Source organism: Enoplosus armatus, chromosome 4 (genome assembly GCF_043641665.1).
Source record: "Enoplosus armatus isolate fEnoArm2 chromosome 4, fEnoArm2.hap1, whole genome shotgun sequence".
Taxonomy (NCBI): domain Eukaryota; kingdom Metazoa; phylum Chordata; class Actinopteri; order Centrarchiformes; family Enoplosidae; genus Enoplosus; species Enoplosus armatus.
This window is the reverse complement of record NC_092183.1, coordinates 13,139,090-13,165,406: the sequence shown is the minus strand read 5'-3', so window position 1 is coordinate 13,165,406 and position 26,317 is coordinate 13,139,090. Positions and strand designations below refer to the sequence as shown.

Here is a 26,317-nt window from a genome sequence, read left to right as displayed (position 1 = left end):
ATTTTAATTGTGTGCATAAATGGAAATGGGGTTACATTGTTTATATTGCATTTTAATTTTCAAATTCGAATTAATATTTGAATATTATCCACTGTGCAGCGGGTATAACTTGAAAATTAAATGCCAAATATTTTTTCCATTTTCATTTTAATATGGTCAAAAAGCACCCATATGAGTATGTGAAAATAAAAATGCAAACTGGATTATTCCATTTTCATTTTCATTTTTACTCAGATAACGGAAATTATAATGCTATTGTGGAATTACATTTTCATTTTCAAGGTTACAATAGTCCCCCATAAACTTTGATAATTCGCCTGGGACTCATGCCCAGAAAACTGTGCACATGTATTGAATTCAATGAATTGTAGATGGAAGAAAATTACACGATCAGAAATGCAACAATACATTGCACATCAGATTGTACTTCTGACCTTTAGTTTGTAGGCGAACAAGCTGTCGATTACTTCCTGCCCCGTGTCACGTGACCCCCCCCCCCTCGCCTAGATACGAGAAAGCGTCGCTTCGTGGTCGCTACGGAGAGAGGGATGGGTCCGCGTAGTTAAAAAACACTTATGTGCACTTTCCCATGCAGTTAGGACAACTTACTATCATGGCAGTCTGCGGGAAACGCTTCTTTGTCGCCTCGACAACGACTACATCAAGTTTTAACGTTTGTAAATCCACCTTTTGGTGCTACTAATGCATTGATTTATCTTGGCATGACAGATAAAGATTAGTTAGCATGCTAGCGAGCTAGCCACACTGCCTCAGCATCACACAGCGACCACACCTGCCAGTGACAGGTAAGAAATCTTGCTTTCATATCTCCAGGACCACGAGTCATGAACCATTATCTCTATTAGTAACTACCGTTAAAATCCCCTGGTGTTGTTACGTTGTGATTGGCATCACAGTTTTCAGCAGGTGTTTTCGAGTGACTAATTCCTTGTGACAGTAATGATGCGGCTCTAATAGGATTTTAGCCCTCTCCTTCCTGTCTTTTGTTTGAGGAGTACGCCGGGATAACGAGGGAGGAGCTTAGCTGTGCGTGTGTGTGAGAAAGTAGTCCTTGCGTGTGAACGTGTGGTTTAATCTCATCTTGTAGACTTCTCTGTCTTATCCTTATGCAAGATATTTCGCAGGAAGAGACATCTACTGAAGTTGGGATGTGTGGTATATGTAGGTGAGCCTTAAATATTATTATACAGAATGTAATCGTAAGGGAATGGAAAATAATAAGAACATTAGAATACACTTTACAATAATACCTTTACAAGCCTTTTAGTTTCTCAAGTCAAAGAATTCAAGTTTCAATCTGAAATATTAAGGATTTCAGTCAATGACCTGAGTGTATTTAATGGCAAATGATATAGAACATTCAGTGTGGGGTTGCTTTCTTTGTGTTTAATGTGATTATTGCTATGATGAGATAGAATTTTCTTTACTGAGCTTTTGAACTGAACTGAAATGAACCACTGCTCATTAAAGGGAAGGATAGACATTTATGGATGCAACCAAGTGTGATAGCATTTCTCTCTGTGTGTCAGTGTGGCTGCAGGTTCCTAGCAGACATGGGCAAACTACAGAGCAAGTTTCGCAAGAGGTCTGACCTCTACAGGTGAGACATGTGCACTCCTGAAATAGTTTTTGTGTCCTTCCATGTACTACATACTAAATATAACCAGGACTTCAGTATACACTAGACAAAAATAGAACTATTATCAAAGATGTCAGGTGTTGATGATCATTGTCCACAATACAGTACACAATGGAAATGGAGGAGCTACTCACTGACTCAAATTTAAAAAAAACTTGTGTAGTATTAGTGTATTTATTATGTTGTATGTCTACATGGGAAGTGTCATCAACAAATGTGACAGCAGAAGAGTTTTAGCAGTGGGGCCTGTAAAGGAACATAATATGAGAATAATATAGAGGTAGAATAAACAGTCAGTTATCCTCATCAACATTAATCTTAATGAAAATAGTGGCTGAATTTGTTTTATTTGTGAATTATTATTTCTACCATTGGTGTTTTTTGTGTTCAGGGCATCTCCAGGAGAGAAGGGAGATAATACCTTTGACAGTCAGGTGGTGCAGTATGAACCTGCTCATCAAGGGTCCATCAACACTGTCACCAATCTCAGTCCAGATCTGTGTGTTTCTGGTGGGACTGATCAGGTAAATTCATCTATGCACTAGTAGTAGATCACTTATATATATAATAGAATTGTAACCACAGTATTTATTTGCTGATGTTTTTCTCTGGCTTTTAAGAGTTCAAGTTCAAGTGATAAATTAACCAGTGTAATAGTTTTAAGATTATTTATTGGAATGCCAAATGCAAGAATAAGTCTATACACATTTTCATTTAAAAGTGTTATGGGCCATGTAAGACAGGACAATCCCGGAATAAATGGTCATCACATATATATCACTTATATTTTCAACCTTAACGGTTCCCAAAGCGCTTTACAGACCAGGTCACATTCACCCGTTCTCACACATTGTTGTATGTGCATGTGTTTGTGTATGTGTATATGTTTGTGTGCATGTGTCCACCCCTGCAGGCTGTGGTGGTGTATGACTGGAAACAAGGCCGGATGTGTCAGTCCTTCCAGGGTCACAACCGAGAGGTTACCAAGGTAACATCAATACTGTGTGTGCGCAAACTGATAAAGGTGTGACGCTGTTACACATTTCACGTATACGTATCCTCTGGTCTCATCTCCTCTTCATCTGCCAGGCGGTGTGTTATCCAGGCAGTACATGGATCTTTAGTGCCTCACGGGACAAGACTGTGCTGATGTGGGACCTAAACCAGGGGGACGAACCTATTCAGGAATTTTGTGGGCATGAGTTGGTGGTCAATGGAGTAGCTATCAGCCCTGGTACACACACACAGGCACACACACACTGAGTCTCCGCACTCATGAGTACATATTTTAATTGTTGTCTGAAAGCCTTTTTTATTGCTTAAGATAAAGTATTAAAGATTTATAGTATGTCAGAATGCATGATACAACTCAAAGTTATCCAATACCAAATGTATTCTGTTATACCTCTGTGCACATTTATTTCACATTATTGATCTTCACTGAATCTATGGACCTGTTTTTATTGTGGTTTGTAGATGGGAGAAAGCTGTGCACCGGTTCTCGTGACAACTGGATGTGCCTGTGGGATATAGAGTCTGCTAAATGTGAACAGAGACACAACATTTCTAGAAACCTGGTGAGAATGATAGTATGTGCTTTTGTGTGCACAAAACCTTGTACTAAGAATTGTTTCAGGCATGCTGGATCGCCTTAGGTGCCTACCTGAGCGTGTAAGAAAAAGAATCACATCAATAAGCCGTTCAGAGTTCATACCCTGCAGGCTGTAAACTTTTCCCCTTTCCTCTCTACTCTGTCCAGGTTACTCATGTGTGTTGGGTGCCAGGCAGCTCCTCTGTAGTGCAGACCTCTGAGGATAAGACCGTAAGGTACAGAAAAACTTGCTACTGCAACTATATTACTGTAGATGCATGTGTGCTATCTGCAGCATAGCAAGGAAATTGAAATCCAGTTTGCAGTTGGTAATGTGAAATATGCTGACTTGTTTCTACTTCTTAGGAAAATGTATAGCAAAAAAGGTGTTCAATCATGGGATGTTCCTCATTTGGTAACAATGCAGGGTCAGAACTAAGAACTACATAAAGGCAACACTGAGACTGAGTACTTGATGTCAGCTTTCAGAGCTCAGAGCTTTTATTGCCAGTCAGTGAGATTTGCATTTCTACAATATTGTTTTTGTTTATGTGTACAGGGTGTGGGACAGCCGTGCATGGCAGGTGACCAATACTTTTCCAGCCAAGCAATACATCCAGACCCACTGTGACATTTCTCCAAATGGAAACTACTTGGTGTCCAGCAGCAACGGCTTTGGAGGCCAGGGCTGTGAAGCCACGGTGAGACCACTGGAGGTGTTTGTGTGGTTGTTGGCTGTATAGAGGCTGTCAGCAGGTTACCTGTTTGGGTTTGTATTTGTAGATACTAGACAAACACCAACTGGAATAAACAATACGTTTTGTGCCTTAACCGATGTGATGTGAGGCCAGTGGCTACTCAGTTAATACCAGTTCTTTTCCATTTTTTCTCAAACAAAACAATAATTCAACATTACCCTTGTGCAGATGGTCTGTGAATGTTTCCCTTGTGGGTTTGACACCCCCAGCTAGACCAGTTTCCCGTCTAATCTGTATCTTCTTAAAGTAGCAAGAGACTAGAGTCAAATATGAAGAAGTTAATCCTGTGCAGGAGCACCTATTTGACTAATTACCAGTGGTTCTGTAGTACAGTGCAGCTGTCATTGTTCAGATTTCATTTTTTCCGCCTGGCTATAAAACTATGTTGCTCCTCATGTGGGAACACCTTGTTTCCAACAGTGCCTTGAAAATGTACTTTTATCATCTTGCATTTAATTAATATCTTATTTTATGTCATGATTGCTTCGGCCATTTTAAGGTGGATGGAAGTCAGCTGTCGACAGTTCTTATTGCACAATCTGTAATTTGTCCACTGTCTTATGCAGATAGTTTTGAAACTTCTGACATTGTCATTTGTTCTCAGTGGAGTTGTGTCTGTGTTATTAGCTCTGGGACCTGCGGCAGCCCGGATGTAAAGTCGTGGAGTACAGAGGCCATCTCCAGACCACAGCCTGCTGTATGTTTCTGCCTGTGCCGCCTAGTGGCACAGCTTGGGTAGCAACATCCTCCCATGACAGCTCTGTCAAAATCTGGGATCAGAACACAGCAGGTAACACCCACTCATGGCAGGAAACATTTGTATACAGAAAGACAAATACAAACACATGCAGACACTGTTTGGGTGTTTAGTCTCTTTTCACTAACTCTCCTCCAACCTTCCCTCTGCCATCCTCTGCTCAGTCTGTTTAGGGACGTTGTCTCTGGATGGTGCTGGTCCACTGGTTTCTCTGGCTCCCAGTGACTCCAACAATCTGTTGTGTGCCAGCTTCAACTCTGGCCTCCACCATATCCAGGTGGGCCAGGGATCCAACCAGGCTCAGGGTTCCGGGGCAGGTTCAGGTGGTGCTGGTGGCCTAGACATAAAAGTTTTGGCACGCTTCTGACAGCACAGAAGAGCCAGGTGTGACTCGTAACACAACTCGTTTACCTGTGAACAGCTAGTGACTCAGCAAGCAGTATCGCTGGATATGGATGTGATATCAGTTATTTTTTGTTTTTTATAATTGTACATATTTCTATAGACATTTTTGCTTTACTATACTTCCATACGGTGAAGAAGGATGGAAGAGATCAGTGAGAAAAGGAGGGGATGATAATAACGTGTATGGAGGAAGCACCTTTTGTCCAGCAGAGCCACCTGGACGCCCATCAAAGCTGCTCTTCTGGGAGACTGCAAGTCACAATATCCATTAAATGATGAGACTATAAACACCAAAATGATCCTGCTTGGATTGCTGCCTTCTTGGACCAAGCCAGAAGAACTGGAGATTACTCGCAGTTTTATACACTACTTCAGCTTGGAGGAGTTGACGAGATGTCTGACAGAGAATTGGAAGCCAAATAGAATTTCGTACTAAGAGTAAGATAAAATTTAGTAGGGGCAGTCAGACTTACAGTCTTGTTTGTCACTTTGTGGAAAGGTTTTATCACCAAAACCGTAAAGCGGAACATGTGTATGTTGATAATAATGTAACTGTTGATTAGTTTGTACTGTAGCTTTAACCTGTCAAGTGTTAGACCAAATGAATACCTATGACACAAGGCTGTATAACAAGCTTTGTTTTTAGGTAGAATTCAATCAATAATGGTTTTTAAAGATACAGATTCTGATATTTTTCAACTGAAGCTGCCATTAGCTGATGTTTGGTGCCGATATCCAATATATCTAAATTTGAAAACTACTATGTAAAATACCAGACTAATTCCCTTTTTTAATAAAGTATTGTTTGAATAAACAAATGGTAATAAAAAAATATTGCAAATGCAACTAAGCACAAGTTACTAAGATATTGATTGAGGTTTCAGGATTTTTTAAATATGGCATGGCTACTGCGCTATTAACAACAGATACTGAACTACTCTGTTTGAATTAGCAATCCAGACTCGCTTCCTACCTGAACTGATTAATGTCAGGACCACTCTTGTATTTGAAGTGTCAGTTTAATAACTGAACAGCAGTTTAGAAATTACATCATTTACCTTTTGTTTGTAGATATCCAGGTGGCCATCTCTCCCAAAGACTGTGGGGTTGCTATATCATCCAATTCCATTTTAGAGGATAATATTTATCTACTACTAGAGGAACAAAATGGACAGGTCAGGAGGTGGATCAAAGTAACCAGTTTAACGGTAATGTACTCTCAGGTGATTCCAAATGCACTTATATGGATAGCAGTTGGTTTCGTACCTACTGAACACTGGTTTGTTGCAGGCAGATGAAAGATCGCAGGTTACAGTGAAAACTTGAGAGTTGCAATAAGAAAACTCACTCAGCTGTGATGCGTGGCTTCGTCATATGGTGCTTCAACAATTAACTATTTTTCTAGAATTTAGGGAACACTACAAGCAGTGGGGAACCAAAGGTTTTCAGACATTTCATTTTGTGGGAATTTACTGTTTGGGTATTTGCCACTCTAAACATCACCAGTTGATTTGATTTAACCCAACTGTGTTTGATACATTTTGATTTAGCAATAAATAAAGCATTTTATAATGTCTGAGGAGTAAATCTTGGTTGTAGCTCTTTGTGTCAGATGAGATTTTTAATTTATTCGCAGATTTAATGTGCCACTTACATACATGTCATTAAATATGAATGCTTTGTTCATGTCTAGTACTACAGGTAAATTAAACCATTCATGGTATACCAGCTCACTCTGAGAAAGATCCCAATACAAACCAATCGTATGCACATTGTGAATGGGCTTCCTCTGCCCAGTGTTTAACCAAGTGTTGCTAATATTTAACTCACTGTAATAACAATGTTCCTGCTGTGTGAGCCATAACAGAGTATAAAAAAAAGTATAAAGTGTTGTTTTTGAGCATACTTTCTTACAATAAGAGGATCAGATAATATTAACAAGAGACTATATGTACTATACTATACATATGGCACAGCTGATATTCATTTAATTCCTTTTTTTTTTGAAGATAAACACTTTTGTTGGATTTTTTCTTTGTCAAATAAACAGTAAATATGAGCATCTATCCCAAAACCACCATGGGCACCCTAGATTCATCAGTGCTATCTAGTGCCAGACATGTCCTTAGAAAGTTAGAAAGTTACCACCAAATACTGAAAGTACTACAAAATAAGATAATGCATTTAAAGTGATTCATCCAATAAAAGGTAAAATTATATGCTAATGGTCATTTAATCTCAAACCAGACTTATTAGTTTCAATTGATTCCTGTGACTCGAGTATACTTGGTGACACATTTGACTCGTTTCTTCACTTTTTTTAAATCCTGAAATAGTTCTGATTATTATGACATAAAAAAACAAACACACACATTTGCTCATACATATTTATATCTGCATGAAATTATTAATGAATCAGAAAGTAGAGGACTTTGTCAGACTGTGGTGTTTAATCAAATCTGGACCTCATTTTCACTTTTGACAAAAAAAAAAATCATTTAGCCATCCACAGGTTTTGATCAAGACACACACTCACACACACAAAGTAGGCAACAGCAGGCAGAACAGTTTGGTGCTTGCCACATCAGTGAAGTACACATATTCTGATTAAAAAATTAATTGATGAAATTAAAAAAATAAACTACATCTACTAAAATTCAACATACAAACAATTGCCTTAAATTAAAGACAACATACATTATTGGCACGGCATGTTATAAAAAGCAGGCTACATGGAATAATAGGAATAAGTAGAATACAGTACATTAAATAAATGGAATTACCACTAGCCATTCAACAGGCAGTTTACCGACAGAGAATAAATATAATCTGAATGTAGCATTCAGTCCAGTTCTGAGAGATGCCAATAGAAAGTGGTACATGAGTAGGCCTACAGCTAGTGGCAACTTATACGTATACAGCGTCTCTTCCATGATAGGAGTGTTTTCAAGCTGGTTTTTGTCTCAGAAACTGACATTTTTGGGGGGTTAGAAATAATCAATAAAAACAGCGCGAGAGACCTTTGAAGAGAAACTATTTCAATCCTCCTTCTGTTTCCAGTGTCTAAAATATAACACCTGATAAGCACCCCTCAAAATCCTGAATCTTTTGAAGCAACTGTAGTAGTGTCACACGTCTGTGACAACATTAGTGCCACGACTCATTGGAAAACAGTCAACCCTTCCTTCAATAACGTATATAATGATTATTACTATTCAATTAACACCTTTATAAATCACACATGCTGTCGTAAAACATACACAAGGTCACTGGCTACAGACTGTAACCACACACTACAGGACACCAGGATCAAGCCCCTCGTTCAAATCAGCTTTACTTCTGCAAATTAATTAAAAATTCATCACATCACACATCACATTTTGGAAGGGTTCTCTACCTAGGCAGTCAACAACATGTATATAATGTAACAGAACATTATAGGCATAAAAACAAAGCATGCAAGAAAATCCCAGATTACTTTGGCTATATGGACTACCTGGGGGTGGGGGTCTACTGCAGGGTGTGTTTGGGGAAACCTTTTAAAATCCAAAGATTTTCAAACAATTGATACACATTAAGTCAACCTTAATGCAACCTTTGTTGCATTTATCTGGCACCAAACCTTAATTCCAAGACAGAGATGAAAAAAGCAAGACAACTGGTCTAATAAGAACATGTGAATCCAGCCAATGTACTGAATGTAATGGTAATTACCTGAATGTGCTGAGAAATAGTCAGAGCCCATGTGTCTGTACCTGGTATTACGGTGATGCAACACCTTCCTTCTCCAAGAACATTAAACACTGCACTCTTACTACAACGAGAAACATTAGGCGTGGGGTAAAAAATGCATCCCAAAGCATCTCAAACATACAGTACTAATAGTTGCTGAGGAGTTTGTTAGTCTGAGTGTCAAGGGTATAAATACTGGTTGGTTCTTTGGCCTCAGTAGTGTAAGAGCTGCAAGAGCCCTCTGATCAATTCAACCATCCAGCAACATTACTTACTTATGTCAATCTTTCTCATGAGACCCTGAAAGCAACATTTTTCCCCCACAATTTGCACAGCATTAGGGTCATTTGTATAAAAACATGCATTTACAGAGTCCAGATTCTATAAATTTAAATTACAAAAAACTGTGCCAAGGGGAATATGAATAGATGAAGATGTGCTAAACATAAAAGGAGTCTGTTATGACAGTACATGATGAGAAATATAAAAAAGGCAAAAAGGCAGAAATAATAGACATAAAAAGCCCTATCAAACTAACAAACTAAAGTTGGCTACAGCAATTCATACTAAGCATGTGTATAAAGCACATAATGTTAATGTACATATCAATCAGGCTGGTTATAAATCTCTCATTAAGTTACTGTTAAGTATTATCACATACTAACAGGAAATAATTTACTACAATATACAACAGCTTCGAGCCCCTTTTTCCAATGCAGGGTCAAATGCAGTTGTACAGTAAAAGTTTATATTTTCCAGAATCAAAGGCACTAGACCTAATTTAATCTGTAATCATGTTGAGAAATTGATGCCGTTTACTTCAAACCAGTGTGATGTGACTCAAAATGACCCACGTCATTTTATCTAAAACAGTTTTGTGGATAATTTGCTTGTGCATTCATACATTTAAAATGTTAAAAATGCTATTTCCCAATTTAAGCTTTAGAACCACAAGATGCAGTTCAAATCCCTACAATAATTCCATGCTGCTTTCAAAATGATGAATGAAAAGCTGGATTTGGTCTTGACCACATCCGACATTAATCAAACAGAAACTGTGCACCCATTTGTCAATAAGTATTGTAAGTTACTGAGACAGATTTCAAACCATATCTGAAAAACTGTGAAGTGACTCAAAGAGACCAAGACATGATTTTAATATACTTGATATCTCTTTTCCAAATCTTTATGTGTTGGTTGAGTCCCTGAGATATTGCTGCCTTTGCTTTTTCTCCTAGTCTGGTGGTGACTTTTTGATACAGTGCTTTTCCATTTCACAAGCTTGACACACACACACACACACACACACACACACACACACACTTGAGTAAGTCACCCAGATGCATTTGCTCATGCACCCATACACACAATGAAAAAGAGGTCCTGATGTCAAACTATTGCCACTATGGAACAATGACTCAATGAAACAAACTAGATTGACATGATTTCAACATTTTGGATGGAAAACTGAATAAATAAATCTTACTATGAACAACTATCCAACATCTTGAGGATTTTTACATATTAGAAATACAATGTTTGTATCGGTCCCCTGCATCATACACCCAACCCCTTTCCTTACTTTAATAGTTTCAAAAAGGGGAAAAATGTTTGTGGACAAACCTGTGAATAACCCCCCAGGTTATTCACAGGGATAGAAACAAACAAAGACACATAAAATATGCTTATCCATTTAGCACAAGCATTGACACTGCTTATCCAAACACCAGAAATTCAAGCCCCAACTTGGGAGTTTCTCAAAAGTAGCTGAGGTGTCGAATTAGGCCAGCATTTAGAAAACCATGGATATCTCTCTGATAACTTCCTCACAGATGTAGCAAAAACATTTTATAAAGCCTTGAGACAAAAATAAAAGAATTGTTGTTTGGTTGATTTGCGTAAGCTCCAAGTCAACTGTCCACACCTCTGAGGATTTTTAGGTATTCTGCAACTAAAATCAACTCAAGATGTTAAAATACTGTTTTCCAATCTAGTTTTGTCCCCCATCTGACAATAGAGTTGTAAATACCCAGTAGCTGTGTTGCTGAAGGTGTGTACAGGAAACAGCAATCAGCTGCAGCTGGTTCTACATTTTCCCCTCCCTCCCCCTCATCCCTGCTGCCACCTACTGCTCCCCGGTGCGTTCCAGGCTGTCTATGACGCGGCTCAGCCTGATGTTGAGCAACCTGATCTGAGTGTCCAGGTGGTCGATTTTCTCTTCCAGAGAACCTGCCCCACCTCCCCGACGCCAGTACGCTCCCACAGGCCCCGTCATGAAGTACACCGCCATGATGAAGCACAGCGGCAGCACTGCGCGCTCAGGATCACCCTCAAACTTCTGCAGGATGTAGAGGCAGGACAGGGCGAAGAGCGTGACACGCGCTAGCCAGAAGAAGCGGCCGAACACAGCGTGCAGCAGGTAAAAGAAACCCCCCAGGAACATGGAGAGGAACCAGTAGGCCAAGAGTACAGCGGCAACCAGGAGCAGGGCACGCGCTGGAGAGTTGGTGAGAGATGTGGGGCTGAAGTAGTGGCTGAGGTTTGAGGCTACAGGGGCAGAGAGAAGAGGAAGTAGAAGAGTAAATCTTTCAACGTGTGCCTCCTACAATACATCCCTCTCTTTGTGCCAATTTTTTCTTTGTTGGCAAGGTCATAATACATTTTAAAACTTACAGTCGATGCCCATAACATCCAGCAAATCTGACCAGATCTTCCAGATGGTGTCGAGAAAGGAGTCCACTCCATGGACAAACCGCTCCGTCGTTTTGGAGAAAAACTATAGAACCAAAAAATGTAGAGGTCATTTAATCTTTAGTCTGTACATACAGAAAAATCATTCAGAACATTGTAATGGAAACAAACATCCAGTGAAAACCAATAGTAAAAGGAAAGAAAATGCATATGACTGTGTAAAAACAGAAGGTACAGAGCAGGACTGCAGTGTAGTAGTTTAAGTCAACACAGTTGTGCAATATGATGACCAGATCTCCAATCTACTGTCAACAAGAGAGCCACTCTCTGCTCACAGTAGCCTGTCAGTGTTTGGTTCGCATTATACACATTTAGTATTTGTTCCGCAACTATTAATCTGAACAATGCTTTGCTAGCTTCTTGCTCTAGCTGCTACCTATGTTGGGTCGCCTTGTGAAGCCTACAACATGGAACGGACTGCATTAAAACCTGACACAACAGCTTTTCGACATTACAGACTTTTGAACAATCGACATGTACAACATCAAGCCATTTATATCTCTCTGACTCGAAAAGGCACATGTGTAATGACTAATGATGGTCCATTGTATTGAGGTGTGCCAGTAAACCACAATATTAGGTCTGTGCCTTTGGGACATCTAAATGGATTACAACCTTTGATATTAGTTACATCTGGATTTGACAATTCACAATATCCATCACGACAAAGGTCCATTCAATGTCACTTAAAAGCCAACACCAGTTAAAAGGCAGACTAATTAAAGAATATGCTGAACTAGGTTCTCTTCTAGGTTGTCACATAGCAAGGAGCCTGGTGAAGTAACTGTATTCAACTTGTCATCACTGTTTCTCGTCTATAACTTTTATCAGTCATTCAATGTGTGTGTTGTTATCAGTACAGCAGACAAACTGAGACACAAGGCTTTTTATACATCGTCCAAGTCCACAAGGCCATACGTAAATGCGGCCGTTTACATTTTTTCGCTCGAGAATCACGTGTGTTGTGGCCTAATATGTCACTTCGGTTTGCTTTGGCGGCTACAAGCAGGAAATAACATATATTTCGAAATGCAGGAAGTGCAGATGTTGGACCAAGGAGTGGATACAAGTTGATGTGTTTCCTTAGCAAGTGCAGCGTAATAATAACTTGGAGACGAAGTCGACATAAAGAAGCAGCTGTTATGGCCTGGACCAATGGGGCTACATGCCATTTGTGCGGTGACATTAGATGCACTTACTGATGGACAGTACAATGAATGACAATATGGATTACACAATAAATGAAAGGATTTAAGTGTTTCTGCATGAAAACATACCTAATTGTATTGCTTACGGCATCACCTGACATCATCTATGGATGGATAAAACATGGGATAAAGGCTAATTTTTCAAAATGGCATCCGTAAAATTGTTGGCCAGGCCCGGGCGCGTTTGTTTCCTGTTCGCCATTCTCCGACCTCAAACCCGCCTTGGCTGCTAGCTCCTACAAGCCAAAGCCGACATGTTATCTTGACAATACTCGTCCCACACTCACCTTGTATAACCCTCTAATGTTGTCCTCTCCGAAAACACTGCTCAGAGTCTGGTAGATGCCGTTAGCTGCCCGTCGGAAGCTGTTATGGTTGCTGGTCCTGCTCCTGCCCGCTTCGGTTGTGCACAGCAGAGACGCGGAAAGCACCAAGAAAACCACGAAAAACTTGATTCCCTTCATGGCACCAAAGGCCCGGAGTTGTCAAGCAGAAATGTGTATCAAAATGGTTCAAGAAAACGCAAGGTAAAACGGGTAGTTAGCTGCCTAAGGGTGACACCTTGCTGGTGGATGACAGACTGACTGTGTGATGGTGGTGATGTATGGGACCTGTGTTGCCTTCAGGGCGCATCGTAAACTCCTTCTTCCTCTTGTCGTGCTTTCGGACATAATTAATAATGGATCGTGTGAGAAAACCAGTCGATTGTTGGTTGCAGCTTCAATCTTATCGGTCAAACGACAAGTAGCTACTCTCCTAGGCATTGTGAACACGATATCGGTAAGAATCCTAATTGGTGTTTGAACTGGTTTGTTTGCAAAAGACAAAGCCCGTGTGTGTTTCCTTGAAGCAGACAAAAATGACTGTCAGTTGCGAATAAGATCAATTAATTAATGTATGGAGTACCTAATTAATAAACACATTTATTAATGTCTTTTCCATTCGATTCGCCTTTTGAAACATATAATGCTTCTGTGGTTTTGATATTTGCGATGACCACTAAAGGCATCACTTTGAGGCAAGAGAGACTCATCTGAAGCTTGCTGCTGCCCTCCAGTGGTGAAGTAGTCTCACTGGTCTCCCTGATTTTTTGTCTCAGTCCAGCATTTCTTCTTACTAATGAAAGCATCAAGATCAGCTTTATCATAAAGTATGCTCCATGAATCTGGTTTATCTGGTTTCCTGCACATCAAGATAACTTTTAGGTCATAGCAACTCTGTCATGCTTGGACAAAGACATGTGTTCCAGCATTGTTCAGTCTCCCTATATATGTGCCTGCAACTACACAGTTGAACTGCTAACCAAAATAATCAAATCGATTTAGCTGAAATTGTAGTTTAATACACCCCAAGTCTTAGTGAGCAACTTGTGATAGTCATAAAAATGAACGGTTAGAAAAACGAAATTACCCTCTGCAATCATACCTGATTTTGTCAAATTTTTTTGTCTAGTTATCAGTTGGTTGTGTCGGCCTAAACTGTATGCTATTGACTTTTCATGTAAATACTGCTTTTTCTAAGTATCTGCTGCTTGTGTGTTGTTCATAAGGAAAGAGAATATTGAACATTTTCACAAGCAAATTACCTTATTCGACGCAAAACATGTTTACATGCCTTGTTTTTCAGCATGGTTTGCACTTTTCAGTACACGTCTTCTGTTCTGGTCTTGCTGACTTGGTATAGAAGTGAATACATTTTAATGCGTGCTTTAGGAAAATAGGATATCACTTTGAGCATATGAATGACGGATTAATGTTTTAGCCTGTAACAAATTGATAGACGTTTGATATTGTGTCCGTAACACCAATGATTGCAGTTTAGTGCACCAGTGAAGAGTTGCCTACTACAGTCACAGTAATCATGTCATTAATAAAATGCAATATTTGTCACCACTGTATATATGATCACTGTTACTGTGTTTATTGGATGCCCTGGTGTCTGTCTAAGTTTTCCTCTAGGGAATTAATAACATTTGTCAAAACAAATACTAGCGAGCAGACCAAACCTCTTGCTTATGAAACATGACAGGAAGTTCAAATAAAGATGCAGTTCACTGCTATTTCAGACAGGCACTTGTTACTTGGATGGCTTTCCCCTGAGTTCTCATTATACACATCTTAACTGCATTGTGGCGTGTCACAATGAGGCCAAATGCAGGAATAGTTGTTATTACTACGGAAACAAGCCAGCCCTGTTGCTCAAATTTGTTCAATCACAAGAACTTGAGTATTCAGTAGATTTTCCTCTTTAAATGAGCAGTAACTGGCTCACTTTAGAGAAAGATAAATGGCTGGTTGGAGTCACCCACTAGATGGTAGGATTGGACTATGGTTGCACCTTGACAACTCTAACCAAAAATTTGTAATAGCCTAATTGTAAGACATTTTGCAGCAAGTGAAAAGGATGATTTCACAAACCTATAATGGTAATAATAGCAACACAATGTATTAGAGTTATAAAAATGTTCAGGTGATACAGGTGGTAGAAAATATCAAGGGAGATAATACTGTAGGCCTAATTTTGTTACCTCACCCTACTTTGTTTCCTTCTTTCTGCATGTGTTTTCTGACACCGGTCGCTGTGTAACTGCTGTGTGTAACGGCATGTGGTATCCAAGCAACGACGCAAGTAACGCAGAATGCCGATAAGACAGTACTGTAAGGAGAGCAGTGAAGGGATGTTTTAACCTTGCGACTTAAATATAATATAGCGATATTTCGACTTTGGGCCGGCTCTAGCAGGTGTCTGTGCTGTGCACATGAAGTTTAGTTAAGCTAGCAGCCTGTTTTAGGCAGGGAAAGTTAAAATGTATGGACGAGCTCCAAGAGTGACCTTCATGACACCAAGCGGCACTCCATCTACAGTTGGCCCCGGATCGTACGATGTCACCCAGTGCAACTCTAAACTATCAGGTAGGAATTAGCTTGTTAGCTTCAAACAAAACTTGGGTGAAAAGCTGTAGGCTAACGTTACTCGAGTCTCGTTTTTTTTCTCCAGAGAAAATGTAGGCCAAAATGTACACTATTGAAATGAAACTAGCTTGCTGTATGTACCTGAAAGAAAACAGTAAGCTAGCTTATTTTGTACTTTACATTGACAGAGTCCAAATTTAATCTATTATTCATTTATTTGAAAGAATACACAACATTCAAACTCCATAATTTTAAGTTAACCTATGTAGGTATGTAGCCTACAGGTGAAAGACTAAATAATACATCTGGCAGTCCAGCTAACTCAATACGTTAGCCGTGAGATATATAGGCTATATAAGTTTACATTTTTCATTTTACTGTTATTCTGACCATTGGCTATAGTACTTAAAGCACAATTGTATCAATACAATTTAATAAACACATAACATCTAATATAATATAGCCTAATCACAGATCAACAACTTGCATAACCCATTGTTGTATGTTTTTCTTTATTGCAGATGGCCATGCTCCATTCCTATCCTTGACCAACAGACAGTCAATATGCAATGAGTCCAGTGAGAGGATGCCAGGACCTGGACAGTATGACTCCACACCTGTCAAGGTACTGAAGGTTAGGGACAATCATTTACATACAATTAAAGCCAAGACCTGGGTGTACCTGAGAGCCATATACTGGGTTAGGTGAGGCTGAAGGTCTTAGTAAAATGCTTTGGCTTGGTCAGACCAGGGGGCCATAAAAGAAGCAGATCTGGCTGTACAAGTCATTGTCAAGTACATAGGAACATACTTTTCATTTATGTCAGAATATTTTCAAAAAGAATGATGGTGGTGTTACTGGTTCACTAATGTAACACAGAAGATGCCAATAGAGGAGAAGTAATGAGTATTGTGGTAAAATTGTTTGAATTAGAACTAATTTGACTTCCCAATATCTCTGTCTTTTCCTGTTGAAACCTATAAAACGATTAATTTTGGAAAGCAGGAGATGAAGCTTTTAATACTGGATGAGAGCAAGGGGGAGAATTTGTTGAGGAAAATATACTGTTGAGGAAATCTTTCTCTGTTGCAGTCTCATTCTGTCTGTGTGTCTGCTTGTCTCTCTGTTGAACCCATGTCTCTTCAGCTAAACATCCATGGTGGCCGCAGTCTCCAGAACCGCTCCAAGCGTTTTGAGGACATAGTGTCGAAGGTTCCAGGCCCAGGGGCGTACAATGTGCTGCCTGCCTCAGGAAACACACTCCGAGCCGTGACGGCTGATGCAGGACAAGCTGAGAAGCTTGGCAGGAAAAGGGTAGGCATATGGGTGAAGTTATGAGGGCAAAGTAAATAAGCAGTCAAGTTACAGAAAACAATTTATTATAGATTTTCTCCTTCCAGCCTATTATGTTATTCATCTACAGTATGTCTTCTGTATATATGAGGAATATATGTAGAAAACTGCTCTCTTACTTTGGTCAAGATCCACCAAAAAGTAATCTAAAACCTGTACAAAAGACAGGCATAAAGTTTAGGTGGGCAGGCTTTTCACCTTTGTACTGTTGGTGTCCGTATCTCTACTCACAACAATCAAATGCTTTTGTCCCATGTATTATCAGCTTCATATTTAACCCAAATATCCCTCTGTGCTGGTGAGATTTCCCTCTGGTCCCCATCTAACCAGGGTAATGTCTCACACACAGATACAATAACACGTAAAACTCTTTTCAGCACTGTGTACCGTGATGTGCTATATCTGTGCCATTTGTCAATCAAAAGATATGAATAGCACCACCTCCTACAAAAGTGTTGTACTGCCTGTACTTGCAGACAGTGCCTTGCTAGTACCAAGTATGTTTGGCTTTCCCAACATCAATCTATGGGAATTAGAGGCTGCTATTTTTAAACCTGAGGATTTCTGTTTGAACAATCACTTCTCTATTGTTGTTATAAAAAGAACACCACCTGTTGTATTTGTTGTAACATTTCAAAACTTATCACATTCAGTAAGGCATACTTACATACATACTGAAACAAAGGAAAGATAGAAGATGACATCTTTTGTCCTCAATAAGTCAGACATTCTATTAGATCTTGCAATGTAAAGCCTCTTATATGTGTAGCAGTCATTTACAATATTATGATTATGATGGAGATCATGAGGACCTAAACTGTTAAGACTCCAGACCGAGAGAGTTTTGTAGAGAGCTGTTACTGCTGAGCTAGTTTTACTGACATGTATTGTTTTTCTTTATGCCATAGTAAGGTGTAACTAAATGCTTATTAGGTTGAATATGCCATTTTTGTATAATATCCTCAGTAACAGTAACAGTGACAGAGTCAGACCTCATTCTGTCATTTAGTAAACAGTTGGACTAAAGCCTGACGACAACGGTGTGCCCATTTTACCTGTTTTTTGTAAGCCCCGGAAACTTTGCTCACGCTTTTGTGTTTGGTGTCCCGACACAAGGGGGTTTTGGCAAGCACCCCTTTTTTATCATTGCCATTCATCAAATCCAACAAATAGAAGAGCCTTGTAGCTTTGTAAGTCCACATTTGTCACATCAAACCCTCCCTCCTGTTTGCTTTGTAAGGTAATGTCTCAGGTGATTTGAAAATTTAATACAAATCACTTACAAAAAAAGCAAAATATTTTATCATTTAGCTCACTGAATACCTTACGTGATATATGAACTGAGAAAAGATGTTGAATTTTGGATAATGTGGCCTCTCCAGTAGCATCCTGCTTCATCAGCAGAGATACTGTAAAGTGAAACATATTAAGTTCAGCCATGCAGTGAACTGACATGATATTAAGTTGCTCTTTCTATTCGCCTGCTATTTTAAATGCATGTTCAGAGTATACACAGATTATAAATAAGCTGTGAGTTAGCGCTGAGCTCAGGGCCTTTATCTGATCTAGACTGATATCAATGATTAGCTCACTTCATACAGCGAACATTTGATAGCATTTGAAACTTTCACCTCCAGACCTGACCAACCATGAAAGACTCCCTATAGAGATAATGCTCGCACTCTCCTTCTATGCAAACTGTAATAACCTGAATAGCACACACACACACACACACACACACACCCCTCACAGTAGAATAGCTTTCATGCATTCTGAGATGGCCTTCATTGCCTGTTCCCTCAGCAGATCTTGTGTCTATTCCTACACTTCACTTCTGCCTTCCTTTGCTCCTTCTCTCTCAGTCTCTGTCCCTCCCTCAGTCTCACACTATATCGGCCCCAGGCAGTGCTCAGCTGCTTTGTAAGCCAGGGCATCCTTTCCATCGCAAACCCTGACTTCTCTCCCCACTTGCCCTGTCTTTCTCCTGATTTTTCTCTCGGCACAGTGGCTGCAGGCTAAAAGTCTCCGACTGGTTCGTCAGTCAGATATCCCATCCATTCCTTCCCCGGGCCAGGCCCATGGCTACGAGGAGGACGCCCTGGGTGTTCTCAGCAAACAGAAGCCCCCTCCTAGGGACACAACCCTGGGGCCAGCCTACTACAATCCACTGCTGGTAAGGACAGATACACACACACACACACACACACACACACACACACACACACACACACACACACACACACACACACACTCATGTTGAAGTTTGACTGTACATCCATCAGAGAATGTGAAGTGTTCATTTGTGCATGCATGTGTGCTTTCATTAGTCTGTACGAGTGTGTGTCTGAGTGTACTTACTCTGCCTGCGAGGCGAGGTCCATTAGTGTTAGGCAGATCTAATGCACCACTGAACCCCCACCCCACCCCTTTCAGTTGGCCCAAAACCCATTTCCATAGCTAATGAATGCAGCTCCACTTAAAAAAAGCCACAGCGCCCCAATGCTCATCCATTTTACATGCCAACAAAGGCAGCCATTAGTAATTATTCTTCAAGCTATATTACAATATTCACTTAAAATAATGCACACGCCTGCTGGTCTGGCTCTCAATTAAGTCATTTTTCATCGGTTAATGACCAGAGGAAGTCAACAGCGTCCTTGAGTGTTGGCCGAGGTTGTGTCAACACACCGGCACAGGCACAGAGGCGTGCTGTGATTTAGGGCTATCAGCAGTGCATCCAACCACAGCTCTTTTTTTCCCGTCTCAACTTCTGTTGCTCTCCCTTTGAAAGTTCAACCTCCGTCTCCGTCTGTCTTCTCCCCTCTGTCTCTCCCTCTGACACGCTCATTTCTTTAAACTCAAACACTTCCCCCGCCCCATGTTCCGACTGAGTTCAAAAGTTTGGAGAGACGGAATTAAGTCGATGTCTGAGGACGTAACTTCAAAGTGGCCGAGGCAACCTTTGAATGATAAGACATTAGACAGAAATCAAAAGAGCAAAACCTTGTTTTTTGGCTGAATGTTATTGAGAAAAACAGAAACATCTTAATCGGTTTTATCCACTGACCCTGGTTCACGTCTGTATTGACAGAACAATTATTTTACTGCATCGACTGATACTTACAACTTAGTACACAGAATTAGAGACGGACTAATATGCTGGAATAGTGAGTAGTTAATGGCCGATTGAGGTTTATCATAGATATATTTGTACAGGCACATATGATGCCTGACTGTGACTTGGGCTGAATTAGAAACAGTATCACCACAAGATATGTTGTTAGTCCAGACTGTGTAATATTAGTTTTGGCAGATAATCATAACACAGCTGGCCAGATGGGGATATGGAGCCCAGACTGTCTTAGTATAAAGGAGACAGAGTAGCTGAATAAGTTTAGAAAGGGAACATTTGAAAGGTAAAGATTGCAGCCCTTTCTTACCACCACCTTTCTGCTGTGCACTGCATGTTGAGTGTTCACAGTGTTCAGGACTGCTGTAAATCTGTGTATTGAATGTTACAATCTCACTGTTTTGTGAGGCTGGGGTTGGCATCAACAAGGAGAGAAAACAGTTCACCTGTTGAAAATATGATATGTAAGTGATAATAGGCATGCTAGATCATTTCAATTATAATATCTAGGAGGTACTGATGGGTGTCAGATTAAAGGAAAAACCAGCATAAAGTGTTTTAGTCAGATGTTTGGCCACCAGAACAGCTTTATACTGCTTTGCATAGATTCTCCAAATCCCTGAACTCTATTGGAGGGATGATCACAATTCTTCCAAAATATATTCCCTAATTTAGTGTTGTGATGATGGTAGTGGGGAGCGATGTCTAAGATATTGGTTCAAAATCTCCAATACATGTTCACTTGGTTTGAGGTCTCTCAATTTTCACATTCATCAAACCATTCAATGACCCATTATATCCTGTATGGAAGCGTCTAATTTACTAAAAGACTTTGCTGTGGAGTCTACTTTCATTGTTAACCTGTACATACCCTGCTCCAGAAATCAAGTATTTGTCAGTCTCTACACAGAATCAGTATTTGGTGTGAAGATGTAAGATGGAAATGGAGACAGGGCAAGATTGTCCTCTCAATAGAACCTGAATCAGTTTCAAACCCATACTGTGTTGTGTGTATGTTTGTAGGAAGAACACTAACAATTTCAGCCTGCGGGCTCCTGCCCACACACGGCCCTACTGAAAAAAAACTTTTATTTCTGGTCGAATTTTTTATTCTCATTTAAATAATAAATAGCCTGCCATTCCATTTCATCAAAGCTGAATGAATATGTTTATACCCACTAGCTGTGTTTTTGTTTTGCTTTTAAAGGCTCTCCTTGACATAAATAGGCAATTTGTGCCTCTGAACTCAATGCCAGCTGTGATACCATCACGGTGCTTGTATGTGTCTGCGTGTGATTTTAACTTTAAGCATCTGAACATCCTTGTTTCCTATCTCCCCTCCTCAAAACTGGATTGGAAGATCACAGGGGACAGAACCTCAGATCTCGTCCTCCAGTCACTGTTGAAGTTGAAATAAGGAGACAGGCACCACATGGAGTCAGAAACTTTTTAAGACTCCCTGCCAGTCCTCCTATAACCTGCCTCACAGAATAGACACAGACAGTTGGGTCGTGGAAAAGCTAGAAAAGAAAGGGAAGAATTTTGGATGCTTTGATTTTTGATTCAATAAGGTTTTAGATTTTTGTTTTCATAAAAGTTTCATTTTAGTACATGTGTTTTCATTTTTGAGGAACCAGCAGCAGACTTCTTTCAGTGTCAAGCCCCCAAAGAAAAACCACTTACTTATCCTACTTTTCACTATGAAAATTATGGAATAACATTAAATTTAGGTTGTATTATCTCATTGCTCATAAATTAACATCCAATAGTTAGGTCTGGTCTTTAAAAACTCTAGGCTTTCTTTATGTGTTAGACTTTGTGTAGACTTTGATCCTCTGGCTTTTCCTCTAGTGGCACAATGAGGTTCAAATTTGGATGGATTGCCATTAAATTTAGTTCAGACATTCATGTCCCCAAGAGAATGGATTGTAGTAACTTTGGTGGTCCATTAAAATGTCTTCTTCCATCATCAGGTTTAACTTTAACTAAATTTGTCCAACTATTTAGGTAATGGCCAATTACCTGCAAAACTAATGCTGGAGATACCTGCGATCGGGAAGAAGGTACTGGACAGCAAGCCAACACTGAGAGACTCGTGAAGAGCTTCTACCCTCAGGCCACTAGGATCCTAAATGAAGACTGCCCCCCCCAATCATACGCACATAAATTTATTACTATTCTTATTCTTTCTAAACTATTTTTACAAATTGAAGGAACTGGGGGGATTATATTTCACTGTGATTATACCTCATATGATTACATGTCACAAACAGACTTGATTGATAGATTGATTGGGAGCTGTACTTTGTGTTTAGCAAATTGTAGCATATATATAGTAAACATTATACCTGCAAAACATCATTATGTTAGCATTGTCATTGTGAGCATGTTAGCATGCTGACTTAAGCATTTACCTCAAGGCACCACTGTGTCAACGCCTCACAGAGTCATTAGCATGGCTGAAGACTTGATGAAAACCCAGTAGTCGTGTTTATTTTTTTGCAGCATCATTGCAATATATTTTTCAGAAAATCTCACACATAGTATCTCTAAAATGTGTTTGGCGACAGCTGGCCGGCTCATTTCCAGATGTAGGCTCTCTCAGTTGTTAAGCTGCAGAGTGAACTGGTTCTATCTGAAAGGCCGGAGGCAGAGGAAGCAGGCTGTAAAACTCAGAGAGATAAGAAAGGATGGAGGCTCTCCCCTTGATCTCTGACATATTCTGGCATTTGGCTGAACTTCACATTTCATTCAGCCCCAACTTCATGAGCTCTGGCTGGAAGAGTAACCAGATAAGTGTGAATGAGTCAATTCTATTTTCTCCTTCTTTGTTCGTCCATTTATCCTTTTGTTATCTCGTTCTCTCCCTCCACCTACCATCTTCTTTTTCTAATTCTCTCTCCCCAACCAATCCTTTCTTTCATCCTTTCTTCACCTCCTCTCTCTTGGTGTCTGTCTGTTGTCTCTCTTTCTCTTTCTCTTTCTGTAGTCAGAGATGAGTTCTGCACAGAAGTATAAAGGAGTCCACTTTGGCAACATGACAGGGAGGAGAGGTGAGGTGACAGTGGAGGAGGGACCAGGTCCAGGACAGTATGACCCTGAGATGTAAGTATCACACGTCATGATACGGTTTTAAATGAATATTTAGTACCAACAATGTTGATCGTCATGTTGTAACACTGAGCTGGCAACATGTTAAAGCAATAGTTCGACCATTTTGTGAAATACACTTCCCTTTTTTGCTGAGAGTGAGATGAGAAGACCGGTACGTAGCTTGAAAGACTGGATTGGTTTTAAGGGGGGGTTATGCCCATTTCTTGTGTGGGCGCAGCGAGCCAGGCTCGCTAAGCTAACCAGCTGCTGGCTGTAGCCTTATATTTACCACACAGACATGATAGTGGTACCGTGCCCAAAATGTCAAACTATTGCTGTGAACTGTCACTTTCTGTTTTAAGTTTGAGTTCATTCAAACCATTTGGAGACAACTCCTTTAAAGGCTGATGTAGTAAGGTATTATGTTATTATCAAACTAACTAAAGGTTGGTATTTAAGTTTGCTACAGTAACTGCTGAAGTTAGTAGTACCTTAGGAACTTTGCTGACTAAACAAGTATGTAGCATCATCTGTGACTCTCAGATATTGAAGATAACCACCAATGCATGTATTTGGAATAAAAACCTTCCTAAATTCACATTTTCAAGCATGGATGAAGAGACACACGGTTGGTTAGATGAAATGCTCCAGGGCTTCCAGTCTCAGAAGTTCACTGTTCTTGAGCTCTCACAGAGATGTGTGCTGAACAGAGAAACTTCCTCCAAAGTGAAATATTGCTTTGATCCTACAGCCAGGACATTATGTTTGACATTTCTCACATAGCATTTCTATTGATGGCCATGGAGATGGGCCTTACTAAGCACTTTTACATCAGTGGGCACACACCCATCTCAGCTATTCATAAAGGAATCGACTGAGTAATAGGAGGGAGAGTTTACATGTGAGCAGTCATACTGTATACACACAGGTGTAGGCAGACATTTACACACCCACACAAACATGTCTGTGATACACATGTGATTATTGGAATCATTTAAAATTATTGAAAATGCTGGCTTCAGTCCTGTTACCGTTGACAGAGCAGTTGTTTAAGTCTTTTTTTCTTTTCTCCCCTTCACTTCCCCGTCTCTAGTTCATTCCTTCGTTCTCTTGTCCTCTACTCTCATATGTCTTTGCTTTGTTTATCTTTTATTCTTTACACATCTCTCTTCCACAGTCCTTCAATATATTGTATCTCCCCATTCCTCCAACTATTTTGTATTTTTTTAAACACTACTCTCTCTCTCTCTCTCTCTTTATTTTGATCTCCTCTGTGGGTTTGTTTGTGTTTTCTATTCTCAAAGACATTATCATTGTCTCTGTTTGTCTCAGAAATGTGGAAACGCACTATGAGAATGTGAACCTTCAAAAGGAGCAGAAAGGCAGAGCTGAGCTTATCATCCCCCGCTACCATGAACTAGTGCCCAGGCAAGAGGAAAAGAAGGCAAGTATGTGTGTGTGTGTTGGTGGGTGTTTGTGTCTATGTTGTGCTATACATGCTAAGCTTAGATGAATGAGAAGTGCAAGAGATAAAAGCTTTAGAGGACTGGGATCAATGTCAAACTCTGCCCCTGTGGGGGACACAGTCCTGGAAAGTGAGCCTAAGTAACTTGCAGAAATTAAACCTGCATTATTGGATTTTTTGGGACTTGGGGGAAGTGCGACAAGCTTATTAAAGTTGATATGGCAAACATGTTAGCAAACAGTTGCTTATTTAAACAACAACAATAGTAATCGTTTGGAGTCATGTTTTGTCCACCTGAAGAATGTAAGTCCAATATTCACTCTCCTAATGGCTCCGTTTGCTCTCCATCAACTCCTGAGGTAAATATCTGGCTCCTTAGCTGCTGGAAGCTACACGTAGTGTACAGTGGGTTTATCTGAGCTTTTTTGCTGAAAACAGCTGCCTGATGCTGCTGGAAATAAGGATGATGGAAAGGTGAGTAAGATCCAAAACAGTATAGTTGCCAGCCTTAATACCAAAACAATGAGCTAGAATTCTCTGCAGAGCTGAGGAGAATTGCAGTGTTGGCGATGATTCTTTGTGGGTTCGTTACTACGAGTGACCCCTTTTATATTACACAATTGAAATTTTAAATAGTCTTGCTTTAATACAAGTCAATAAACATGGCAGCCATCAGTGTAATTTCACGTTCATGCAATTTATTTGAACAGCTAATTTTTGTTTTTGATGTCTCATCTCAACCTGTCTGAAGCACTGAATGATAATAATGATGATCTCTAGAGTAAAGCTATACTGGCTGACTGTAAAAAAAAAAAAACGTTCACTTCAGGATGTTTTTTGACCTTTTCTTTTTCAATAAAACTTAATTTAGAGTACATTGAGAGTTATCATAACCACATTATGAATCAGTATTATTGTAGCTAGCGAACATTTGCTTGCATTCCCCCGCAGTTACTGAAACCTTGGATTTCTTCCTATTTTAGCATGTTATATGAAGTTTAATTACACTAAAACGCTCATAATTCAATTTTGATGCTTTGACATGTTTCGGGAGTATTTTAATGCTTAAGCAGACATCAGTTTTCTTTGGCAGTAAATGCACATCTTGTCCTCTTTCTTCACTGCATTTTGACTCAGATAAATTCTTAACACAACAGGATTCGAAAACTGCAGATTGAGAATGAGTCATAATAGAGCACTGTGATTTACAGTGAGAGCAGAGTCAAGGTGCTTTGGATTTATTCTGGATTTATTCAAGTACAGTCGATTAAAGATGATGTGAGTCGACCCCTCCTCCCTCTTATTATAATTCATCAGTTTTTCTCTTCACCCACAGAGGGCAGTAGAAGATAAGCTTTAATCATAGACTGACAACCACACACACACACACACACACACACACACACACACACACACACAAACACACATTGATACATTGGAGCCGGTTTAGTAGAGGGGGGTTACTCACCTGCATATGAACTTGAGTGTGCTGGCACAGTAA

The 26,317-nt window shown here is 39.9% G+C and overlaps 3 protein-coding genes across 4 annotated transcripts in view; 2 read left to right on the top strand and 1 right to left on the bottom strand.

The window, feature by feature from the left end:
• Nucleotides 1–1,574: 1,574 nt before the first annotated feature.
• wdr31 (WD repeat domain 31) lies at nt 1,575–5,133 on the top strand. 2 transcript variants are annotated; one of them, XM_070905028.1, is made up of 9 exons: nt 1,575–1,621; nt 2,052–2,184; nt 2,574–2,648; nt 2,750–2,894; nt 3,137–3,237; nt 3,420–3,487; nt 3,811–3,952; nt 4,637–4,799; nt 4,931–5,133. In XM_070905028.1, the coding sequence occupies exons 1-9, from the start codon at nt 1,575–1,577 to the stop codon at nt 5,131–5,133; spliced, it is 1,077 nt and encodes a 358-aa protein (XP_070761129.1). The 2 variants fall into 2 exon arrangements, with proteins under 2 accessions (XP_070761129.1, XP_070761128.1); XM_070905027.1 differs by having other exon boundaries at nt 2,574–2,684.
• A 5,895-nt stretch (nt 5,134–11,028) lies between these two features.
• bri3bp (bri3 binding protein) lies at nt 11,029–13,326 on the bottom strand. Its single transcript, XM_070905052.1, has 3 exons — nt 13,150–13,326; nt 11,577–11,679; nt 11,029–11,450 (listed from the first exon to the last, which is right to left on the bottom strand). Exons 1-3 carry the CDS (start codon nt 13,324–13,326, stop codon nt 11,029–11,031), a joined length of 702 nt encoding a protein of 233 aa, XP_070761153.1.
• A 2,342-nt stretch (nt 13,327–15,668) lies between these two features.
• stpg2 (sperm-tail PG-rich repeat containing 2) overlaps nt 15,669–26,317 on the top strand; it is a 49,617-nt gene continuing 38,968 nt past the window's right edge. The window contains exons 1-6 of the mRNA XM_070905075.1: nt 15,669–15,774; nt 16,296–16,399; nt 16,922–17,089; nt 19,134–19,301; nt 23,248–23,363; nt 24,684–24,795. Coding sequence (XP_070761176.1) covers nt 15,669–15,774; nt 16,296–16,399; nt 16,922–17,089; nt 19,134–19,301; nt 23,248–23,363; nt 24,684–24,795 — 774 coding nt within the window. The remainder of the gene's footprint in view (nt 15,775–16,295; nt 16,400–16,921; nt 17,090–19,133; nt 19,302–23,247; nt 23,364–24,683; nt 24,796–26,317) is intronic.

What these genes read in the sequence shown, in the direction of transcription:
- wdr31 (XM_070905027.1), top strand. Translation starts at nt 1,575, where the DNA reads ATGGGCAAACTACAGAGCAAGTTTCGCAAGAGGTCTGACCTCTACAG. An exon ending in GCCAGGGCTGTGAAGCCACG is followed by an intron (nt 3,953 to 4,636) that starts GTGAGACCACTG and finishes CTGTGTTATTAG; the next exon opens with CTCTGGGACCTGCGGCAGCC. An exon ending in CTGGGATCAGAACACAGCAG is followed by an intron (nt 4,800 to 4,930) that starts GTAACACCCACT and finishes TCCTCTGCTCAG; the next exon opens with TCTGTTTAGGGACGTTGTCT.
- bri3bp (XM_070905052.1), bottom strand. Translation starts at nt 13,326, where the DNA reads ATGAAGGGAATCAAGTTTTTCGTGGTTTTCTTGGTGCTTTCCGCGTCT. An exon ending in ACATTAGAGGGTTATACAAG is followed by an intron (nt 11,680 to 13,149) that starts GTGAGTGTGGGA and finishes TTGGTTCTATAG; the next exon opens with TTTTTCTCCAAAACGACGGA. An exon ending in GGATGTTATGGGCATCGACT is followed by an intron (nt 11,451 to 11,576) that starts GTAAGTTTTAAA and finishes CTGCCCCTGTAG; the next exon opens with CCTCAAACCTCAGCCACTAC.